An 11,064-nucleotide genomic window follows, 5' to 3' on the forward strand; every position below is an offset into this window, starting at 1 on the left:
CCACATGCCACACGTAAAGTTTCCTTCTCTGGGAAGAAAAGCAAGCCTCCTTCGGGGGAGATAGATGTGGATGTCAACGCTCCGAATGTGAGCGTAGAAGGCCCAGACGTTGACGTGGAAGGCCCAGAGGTAAAAGGAAAGATGAAATCTCCAAAATTCAAAGGTCCAGACTTCCACATGCCACACGTTAAGTTTCCTTCTCTGGGAAGAAAAGCAAGGCCTCCTTCAGGGGAGATAGATGTAGATGTGGATGCCCCGAATGTCAGTGTAGAAGGCCCAGACGTTGACGTGGAAGGCCCAGAGGTAAAAGGAAAGATGAAATCTCCAAAATTCAAAGGTCCAGACTTCCATATGCCACACGTTAAGTTTCCTTCTCTGGGAAGAAAAGCAAGGCCCCCTTCAGGGGAGATAGATGTAGATGTGGATGCCCCGAATGTCAGTGTAGAAGGCCCAGACGTTGAGGGCCCAGAGGTAAAAGGAAAGATGAAATCTCCTAAATTCAAAGGACCTGACTTCCACATGCCACACATGAAATTTCCATCTTTTGGAAGAAAAGCAAGGCCTCCGTCGGGGGAGATAGATGTAGACGTCGAAGGCCCGGATGCTAGAATTGAAGGACCTGACGTCACGGGTCCAGAAGCTAGAGGCGGGATATCAGGGAAGTTCACGGGACCAAAGTTTAAAGGCCCGAAATTCGGCTTAGGAGCCAAGGGCCACGACCTCGACGCGAACATAGATCTTCCTGAAGGAGAAGTAAGAGGTCCCAGTGCGGATCTAGAGGGCCTGGATGTCGACATCCAGGGACCACATACGGAAGGATCTTGGAAATTTAAAGGACCCGATTTCAACTTCAAAAAACCTAAGTTTGGCTTCAGTTCTAAGTCTCCTGAGTTGAACGGTGAGGGTGATTTGCCAGAAGCACACGTAAAAGGTCCCGACGTGAATATCAACGGAACCGGTGAACTGGAAGGACCGCACGCCAAGGGTGGACTTTCCGGTAGATTTGACGCACCAAAATTCAAGGGACCTTCATTTGGATTTAGCTCGAAAAGACCAAAAGGAGATCTGGAATCGCCAGACGCGGAACTTTCGGGTCCAGATGCACCGGACGTAGACGTCGAAGGGTCGAGAGGTGGCATACACATCCCGCGTTTCAGATTCGGGGCGAAAAAGCCTTCGACGGACGCCGACGTAGACGTAGCTGTAGGGGAGGTGCATGCTCCCGACGCGGAAATAAATTCACCAGACTGGAGAACGGACGTTGACGCACCTGAGGTTAAGGGTAGAGCCTCGGGACGTTTCGGGAAAGTTAAGGGATTCAAAGGACCAAAATTCGGAGGACTTAAAGTTAGTGGAAAGGGAGGGGATGTAGATACAGATGTAGATTATCCAGAGGGTTCTTCACCCAATGCGGACTTTGAGGGATCCGATGTAAGAGTTAGAGGGCCAAAGGCTAAGGGAGGCTTTTCGTACAGAATAAGAACACTTAAGGACGAGTTGAAAGATGCAGCACAGGCAGTTAAGGAAGGTCTAACAGGCGTGTCAGATGAGATCAAAGGTGGAGGAAGAACGGAAGGGTGGTATGGTGGTACATTAAGTGGAAACCTACAAAGTCCTGAAGGCGATGCCTCCGCCGCTAGGCCTCTTGCCATACCCGATGTCAGCGGGGAAGGGTCTGTCAAGACTTACAGAAGACCGGAGGCATCTCTGTCTGCGCCCGACGCCAGCGCTGAGGGAGCGGCTGAGGGCTACAGCACCAGCGTGACGATCAAGAGCAGCCCCTCCAGATTCAGATCGTCCAAGCACCTCACCGTGGGAGGACAGGTTGGTCTTAGAGACAGATAGTGACTGGTTATGGTGCTGGTGATTGAGGACAGAAAACGTTTCGGGTGATTTCCTGTGGCGACATTTCTAATCTTCACAGTGACTTAGCCTCTCACTCTAGTACTCGCAACTGTAGGCTCCATTCTCGTGACCCATCAAGCAGATCTGCTCGTCTCCCCTGCAACTTTTTGTTGGGAGGACAGACGTGGCTGTAACGAGACAGATGTGCACTAACACTAACCTACATGTTAGGGTGGAATATATGGGAAGAGTAGTTTTTCTGGGAGAACGTCATCATTCCACTTACAGTGATTCACCTCTTCATACAGTCATACAGTCTGTTTATTCAACATCAAATCTTCAAGTTGTCCTTCAGCTGTGCGATGGTCATACTGCCTGTAGACTAGCCCGTTTCGCGCGTGACTGATATGACTGCTGTGCAAAAGTTGCCACACAAGACTGCTACTTTCCTGTTGTAAAAAGGCTAATTGCTAACACCTCTCTACTATATCCAACTGTCACCATACCGACCTTACATCTGTGAAGAGCTGGTTTAGACTTACCTTCATGCCACCTGGATAGCAACGACTTCGCGATCACATAACAAACAAAACGAACTAACTCCATTGAAGACATATGTGAACTATCTGCTTCCGGGTCACTGCTTACTCTCCTCTTGCGTCACTTCCTTCCTCCTTTTACTAGAATTAGTAGCTTCATCCACGAACTAAAATGGCGACCATGTCCATCTTCCGAAAAGTAAGTTTGCTCGATTGCTTCTTCACATGCTTGCTTCTCTGCTTTGCTTCTGATTCCATCGTATCGATTGTCATTGTTAGATCAAAGATTCAAATGCCCAGAAGTGTGGTGGACATTGCATGACGAACTAACTGAAGGCCATCTCACAATCCTGAGCACGCATGTGCAGCAATGTATTGTTGCACATGTGCACTCGAACTGTGAGATGACTTATGCCTTTGTTTTCTTGGCCTTGGAACTAGCTTCTGTGCTATCACTGTAAAACCTTGCATGAGAAAGTCCTGTTGTATCGTTACATTCCCGGTCCTTGCATTTGTGTTCATTGTATTCCTTGATGTTCTAACTTCATCATTGTCATTTCTAACTTTCGTTGCCTCTTTGGTACTCTGTCCACATCACAACAGGACACAAAAACGACATATGTCTCGACCATAACCAAGACAACTAAGACCGTGTTGGTGGATGTTGAGGCTCAGGGTAAGGCAGCGGAAGAGGGGGCGAGCGATCTCCTCGCCGACATACAGGGCACCCTGGCAGCGGGCAGCGACTCGAAGGTAGAAGGGTCATATTGTAACTTCAAACACAGAACACAAGAAACTTTCTCTTTTCATCTTTCATCTTGTCATGTGTACACAGAATAACCTATCTGTGCAACAGACTTACTTTCAATCGATGTTAACTTCAATGTACAGTACAACTAACTTGGGCAATCGATGAAAAACAAAGAGATTGATTGGACAGTGCCCAGTTGACGTCATCTGACGTCACTAGAGTGTCTTAGACCGGTCACAAAAGTTCACATATAACATTGACGCGACGTCTGCTTACATTCTGGTTTGATTGCCCGATGGAGATCACTTTGATTAAAAGAGACCAATCATGGAGATTGAGTACATTGGTATCGGAAGCTTGGCACTGGCTTGTAGGTGGGCATTATTGGAATCATCCATTTTAGGGTAGAATCGATGTGGGCTGTCTGGGGGCTTTCCAGAGGTCATGCCGGTGTGTCTAATAAATAGCCCCTCTCAAAGTGGAACGCGCCGTAGTCATCACGTCTGCATGTAAGATTGATGAAGGGATTTTGAGAATTCCTTTTGTAAAAAAGTACATTCACCTCGGATAGAAGCTGGGTGTGTTTGGATATTTGAGGCAAAGGTATTGTGTGCGACCGTACTTGTGCGATGTTAGGTTATTCACAAACAGTTGCATAAATTTGTACCTTGAACACAATGTTGAAAGAATTGAAAAGAAGTAAAATTACATGGAAAATCTGTTTATTTTGGGAAAGCATCCTTGCCATATATCTGTGGATAGCCAAATGACCATGTAAGGCTTTCGACCATCAATTTCATAAAAATTCATAATGATGACTAGAAGATAGAAAAATAATTTCTCAATGAGTACACAACTAAAATGTGTGACTCATGCTGTGAATATGAACCCTTGGGACGTTATGACGGTACCATTACTACATACCAGTCGTGTGAGTACCTTGTTACACCTGATCCCACCTGACGTCCCTTTTGTTGTTCTTTGTCGACCCGCAGGTGTCCGCGAGTGCGTCGTCCGAGGGGGTTGACGTCAGACTAAAGGGACCGGAATAATGAAGAAAGAACAGGTACAGTACAAGTCCCCTTGGTGCAAATAAAGAGAGTTTTGCCATTTTTGTTCCCAATTGCATGTCTGTCATATTTAGAATTGATTCTTCATCCTAAATGTCAAGGCGCTAGACTTGCTTTGTTTCACTTACGTGGAGGATTGAGAAAAAATAATCATAATTTTATAATTAACCCCTTTTCTAATGGTCTTTTAAAAAAAATTTCTATGTAGTTTCCCTGTATATTCCATTAGGCATTGCAAATTGATTGTTTCAATTAATTACTTTGAGGGAAAACAACAGTTGGTCGGTATTGACACGGCGCCAACTTCGCTCTCAGACACAACATGTACGCCCACGGTGGAAAAAAAGATTCCCTCAGAGATTCAGGGATCTGCCCTGTAACATCCATTGGCATAATACCGGTCGGTTTACTGCAATTTCTCAAGCAATGCTAATTTGGCAAATGATCAACGCATCATTTTCTCCAGTTACATGTTGCTGTTACAGCTTACCTTTGCCACTTCTTCTGTGTAAATTATTTTGTCTCTCTGGTCCTGCTAAAAACATAATATCGTAATTGGAACACACCGTGGAATTGCACGGAGAACGGGCGCGTGGTTGGAAGGGGGTGCACTATACCGGTCGAACGAAACACGGCACAATTAACTGCCGCTATGTACCTTTATACATCCTCTGTTGTTCCTTTCTTTCCTGTTAGTAGTTGCACAAAACAAAAATCTGCATGAGCATACAAAAAGTCATGAGAAAATGGGCGTATACTGACAAGAATTTTCATTTAATTTTGGTCCGTCACAACCGCTATGACGTAAAACTTTACTGCTGGCCGTAGCATTAAAAATGGCGGGAAAATGGCGGCGTACGTTCAATTTGACCCATTCAGCCGTAGATCCGGGCGACAATGCAACGGTTCCTCACACTTTTACACGAGTTGTAGGTCACCAAAAGAAATTCAAGATTGCTGTTGAATCATGCTCGTCTTGTGCCGTGAGCACATGTGATTATTATCTACAAATCTGGCGATGAACGTGACAGTGTGTTTGTCCCACGACGAGCTCGCCTGCCCCGAAAATGACCTGAAAACTTTTGGCCTTGTTGTCTTCGAATGCATTGTTATCAATGCTTTGTAAATTATGTATTGGACACCTAGATGTCTGAAGTGTGCATACCTCAGAAATAACTATTGTTTCATGTGTAGATCTCTTTAAGTTCCACTATTTTTAATCGACCGGTATAAGGCTTATGACCGGTATTATGCCAATGCATGTTACTTCCTGATGGCGTTTAATGCCAGAGATTCGCGCCGAAGTGGGGGGCAAGAGTGGCAAATAGGTATTAGGCACAAAGGCTGCTTGTTCAGTGGCCCAGTTTGAGTGCAAATCTTAGGTATAATACACTACAGGGAGGAAGGATCAATACAAGACAAGTTAGGACTTTTCTAGAGTGGCTGAGGGATGGGTGGATCGTAGGGTCATCCTCAAAGGTGTTGAGACAATTCTCTGAGTGAATCTGCGGCGGTCTCTGACCTTTGTATTTATTATCTACTTAGACGATGACCTAAAATGATCACACAAGTACATGGCTTTACGGCACTCAGTAAAGAAAAAAAAAATGCTTTTCAGGACTGACAGAATTATTATCAAAATCCCTGTTTTACAATTTAGCTGAGTAATGTTATCATTTTGTTTCTCAATACCGCCCAGAGGCGCAACTACAAGCGTGTTTTTTCATGCATCTCCCCTGCACAGTATCGAGCTGAAGGTCAAGTGTAGGGTGAACCATGGCGTTCGTACCGTGATCTCTGGCGCCAACTCTCCTCATTGGGAGGATTACATGCGCAGATGGTCGTTAGGGAACGGGTTCCAGTCATCAAGTCTCGTTAGTCAGACTAGTCTTGTGAATTACTAGTAGCAACCAGGGGCCTTTTTGTGTATTCGTGTTATGTCCCATGATAAAGTGGTACATGTATTTATAATATATAGCCCCAGATGTCTTATTCAGTGGTCTTAACATTATACAACAGATCTTCAAGGATAGTCAAACGTCTAAATGTTGACAGAATGAAATTGAAATTGGCGCAAAAACCGAAGTAAAAAGAATCCCTCAGAATCTTTCATTCAAACGTTGGGCTCAGCGCTACAAAGTGTTGCTGACGTTTCTACAAAAGTAAGGATTCCTGAAATGCCTTCCGTATTAAACACTCGTTTTGTGCCAAAATAGATGACCTTGGCACTGACCTTGTCCCTAAAGGCAGGCTGCCTCGTTTTATTCTGACAGTTTCTTTAGTCTAAAGACTGACGGGGGGCCCTAAGAACTGTGTACCGTGTGTATCTACCGCACGCAGCTGTGTGGAGGGAAAGGTTATCAGAACTAGTGATACCCTGATTTTGTTATAAGTCAGGAAACTCGTGACGACAGGAACCAAGCACGGAGAGACTTACTGTGTGGCACGTTTAGAGATGCGCCAGTCAACTCTGTGCGGGAAGGGGGTGGGTAGGGTGTCACTGATTCCTTTCTAACAAATAGAATGTTTTCTGTTGGAAAGACAACTGGTGGTTGGATATTTGATCTCTATGTCGTGTATATTACGAAATATCAAGCCTCATTATAAGCCATATTTCCGTACGTGTACACTCATATACAAGTACAGTATATAAAATGTCCCTGCCCCTAAAACCCAACCGCCTTCCCTAACACTAAAAAGTCCTTTGCCATTGTTCGGGGTGTTCCTGTGGCCCATCCATCAACTTTATAAATCAAACAATGGCACTATTCTTTTCAAGAACAATCGCTTCTCTCCGTGCAACTTGGACATGTACGGAAGTGGGCGACCGTGAACCTCGACCATTTGCACTGAGCATGAGAGGTCATAACATGTCTTCTATTCGTGTATTCCACAGACGTCAGATGATGCATCGCTGTACTAATCGCCCCATCATCAGGCTGAGGTAACGTCTCTCCAGAGCGCCAGCCCAAAACGACTTTGGCGACGCAGGCTTCGCTTCAGCTGCAGTTCGAAACTCTTCCGCAAGGCATCGCTGCTTTGGAGTCACCACCGCTGTATTTACCCACTTAAACTATGTCCTCTGAGCCAAACTTTATCATTCTACAAGAAACAAAAAAAAAACTACATGTCACAGTTACGACAATCGTGTCATTCCTGCTACGTAAAGACCATGCATTTTTTTGTAATCAGCTGTCCAAGATTGTGCAGTTTTGTATGTGTAGATTTGTCGTCTGAAAAGAGAGGGAAACCATTAATCGATAGCTAGAATTAGCAGGTAACAGAAATAGCTAACGTAAGGCTTTGAATGTCGTAGTGTAATTAGTCATTAAAGGGCCTGACTAATGTGATATCGCTTGTCTCTACAGTAATCGATAACATCAAGCAACTTAAAGGGAAAATAGCAATTCATGTAAAGCAGATACGCAAAGAAGAGAAAGAAAAAAAATGACAGAAAAAAATGTATATGCAGTCGCACATTGCGATGGTTTCTGGAAGGGACGTACCATTATTTTCCATGATGGGAGCTACCTACCATAATGGATGTAGAAATGTGTTTTACCCATGGTTCCTTCTAACATCAAGATTTCATATGTGTGAAAGTTGAATGAAACTGTATTTACCTAAATTTTTACTTTTATAAAGTGCTTTCGTGAACCCAAGTCATCCAACAATCGCTCTGGATTTGGTGCCATCCCATTGTCTCGAAGATTTTGTACTATTTCTAGAAAGCGTCATGCTGACTTTTTGGAATAGGTTGTAAAATACTTTCATTCCTCCCAGCGAAAATAATAGTATGTCCCGGCCGAGTGTTGCTACCGTAGCTAGAAATCTGTAGATGTAGTTCTCACCCATTTCTTCTGTGTTCTTCCATAACAACTGAGAATGTATTAGAGTTATTGATATGATATTATACCCGTACACGTTGATCGACAAGGCAGTGTGACTCTTCCGCTGAAATTGTAGGAGACATGCGTAGCTTTAAATATGATGAATGGAGCATTTTCAAAATAAAAGTGACGCCATAGTATAGTGCGTGAGATAATGAGAATACCAGACTGTGTGCGTAATATAATCAGTAAATGTCCCAGGAGTGTATGACTTCACTGGAGTAACGCAATATGTCGCTAGCTCGTCGTTTGTCGACGTCGATTCGGCTATGCCTGTATTCGATGATGTATGTGTATGTTGTGCGACGAATAAAGGAACGAGTGTACGGATTTGTAGCCGTCGTCTGGGTGCCGTCAGTGTTTGATTGTTTGTTAGTTTACAATCAAAGAATTTCCAGAGATAATATAGTAATGTAGACATTTAACCCTTTTTAAAAAGTGAATACTCTGTAAAATACAATCTACCATCAACCTGCCCAACTCTATCTTTGAATAGATCTTGATTAATTGAATAGAAAGTTTATTTACAAGTTCATGCCCGGAGGGTATTGCAAGTACAAAATGTACATGGTATAAATATATAGAGGGAACATACATGTGACAATGATCAGTGATAAACATTATTGTAAACGAGGCTACTGTTCACTATTTCCGAACGGGTTGAATTTGACTACTTATTTTGAAGCAGAGGAAGACGAAAAGCCCCATTTTTTCTACAATTTTTTTGGTTCTGCGAAAAGTGCCCTCTGTCTATCCGTGAATCCGTAGATACAAAACATATTTCATCTTCCTGATACGAAAGATTGTTCCTTTGTTCGAAGCCTAGCTATATATATTCAGAGTGATTTCCACTTGCATCATTCCCGGCGCCTCAGAAGGACAAGCAGCTCTTGAGCGATCATTAGCGAGTCTCGAGAGTCTGTAGAAGACTAAGTATGGCCGGAGGAATGTCTAGATCTGCTAGACTGATGTTGATTAACGATAACCTGGAAATCCTCCGTTTTGAGCACGTTTCTCCCGAGGTACCCTCCAAAGGGAGCGGACGAGTGAGAGCGGACGGTATCCAGGCTACGTCTGGGTCGGAATTACAAAAATGGTGGCATCGGTTAGAGAGCAAATAAGAACGATTCTCATAGAAATGCCAAGAACTAAGGAAGGAAAGACTACCGGAAAGACCCCCGGTTGGAAGGGAAAACTACGGCACGTTAAGTAGATTGTGCAAACATTGGAAATGAAATTTCACTAACCATGATAGATTTCCTGAAAACACAAATGAGTTGACATTTACATGATTTGAATTGGATCTATTTTTCTGCGTCAAGCACATTTGTGCAGGTGCACATTTGTTGCTAGGCAACGGAACGTCAGTTTGGGCAAACGGCATTTTTGCGGTAGAAATCTTGGTCCTTGAGGAAGTCTCTTTCCTTTGAAATTTCAGAATTTCCTGTCCTTACTCATGTGATTTACAGCGGTTAAATACTTCAAGAGGTACTTCCAATGCCTTGTTATCATTGATTAAGGATCATCAATAGCGGAAAGAAAATATGATGAAATTATGCAAAATCCCAGACCATACGTTGTTGAAATCATAGTATAAAGATTTGCGCACGGAATTTCAGTTTTTAACATTATTTTACATTTATCCAAAAAAAGATAGACTGAAATTCGAATCGTCAATACTGCCGTACTGTCCAACATCATTGAATAATAAAGCGATAAAGCGGTAGAATGGGCCACTAAATTGGCATTTGAGCAGTTTTGACATGATCAATTATGCAAATTTTTGTGTGTTAGGAGCCCAACGGACAAGATGATTATTTGCTGATGCGATTCCTGGGAGACAAATACTGCGCCTGTGGCGTGCAGCGCCTCTCTGTGCGGTATCCATGACAGATCAGACGACAATTTGCCGCAAATGGCTGCCGCTGAGAGAAAACAAGAAAATAGAAATGAACGAGGTAGATTAGAGTACCTGGCGGATAACTGCGCCATGAATCATGCTGGTTCATAAAAGAAGCAGATGCAAGCTATTATTAATTTATGGTCTGCGGTGATCATTTCGCGATAACGGGATAAACGTACACAAGAATAATTTTCCCACCACTATCCAATTTAGATAGGAGAATGCCGGCTCGTATGGCATGCGGGTTTCCAATCGGATAAAAAGCGAAGCTAAACGAGTCGTGTCATTGGTCTTCTGATGTGTGAAAACTGGGAAAGATAACTGCCGCCATAACCGTGCTACCCTACGGTTCATATGAATTTAAAAGAGAGATATACAGCTCTACTTGGCCCCCGGGACCCGTTAACAGTACCAGTCGTGCGATGTAGGGCAAATTTTACCGATTTTTCACAAACAATATCAAACATCTCAGCTTGCACACCAAGCCTCGTGCGTGTGCACCTCAGTAAATTAACTCTTCTCTGCTTGGGTTGTTTTCAATGCTTTAAGGTAAAAGTCGATGTCGAAAAAGGATTTGTTACTCCATGTAGGACATTTTACGCACACAACAAAGCTAACGCTAAAACACACATCGAAAATCAATCCCTCCCCTCCCAGCTGAATGAACGGTTAGTTGCGTTTTGACCTAATCCAATCGTTGCCATATTGTGTATTCTACCTCAGGCCAGATCTTGTACGGGGAATAATCTCGTCTTTCCCGCTGGGACAGTGCCCCAGAAGTGGTGATGGTTATATTATGTTTGTGACATCTACCAGGTGGAGCAAATGTGTCTATATCCTTATGCCTGGTGTTATTATTCACTTGACATGGGATGTAGCATTACAAATGTACCATCATGACATCGTTTCTAAGAGACATGGTGACTGTCTCGTCTGTGCCTTTCTGATGCAGTTTCTGATGCATAGCCTGGTATCCACACCAGTCTGACTCCAGTCCAGATATTCAGCAGAGAGACGATCAGAGGAACGAATAGGATGGATACTAGGCTAATGCTATAGACGTATG

General features: G+C 43.6%; 1 protein-coding gene across 1 annotated transcript in view; it reads left to right on the forward strand.

The window, feature by feature from the left end:
• LOC118426172 (neuroblast differentiation-associated protein AHNAK-like) overlaps positions 1-8,431 on the forward strand; it is a gene marked incomplete in the record, with an annotated part of 42,480 nt that extends 34,049 nt beyond the window's left edge. The window contains 4 exon segments of the mRNA XM_035835433.1: positions 5-1,824; positions 2,988-3,137; positions 4,131-4,201; positions 7,102-8,431. Coding sequence (XP_035691326.1) covers positions 5-1,824; positions 2,988-3,137; positions 4,131-4,187 — 2,027 coding nt within the window.
• Positions 8,432-11,064: the final 2,633 nt, after the last annotated feature.

The sequence above is a fragment of the Branchiostoma floridae genome, chromosome 11 (genome assembly GCF_000003815.2).
Source record: "Branchiostoma floridae strain S238N-H82 chromosome 11, Bfl_VNyyK, whole genome shotgun sequence".
NCBI classification, from domain to species: domain Eukaryota; kingdom Metazoa; phylum Chordata; class Leptocardii; order Amphioxiformes; family Branchiostomatidae; genus Branchiostoma; species Branchiostoma floridae.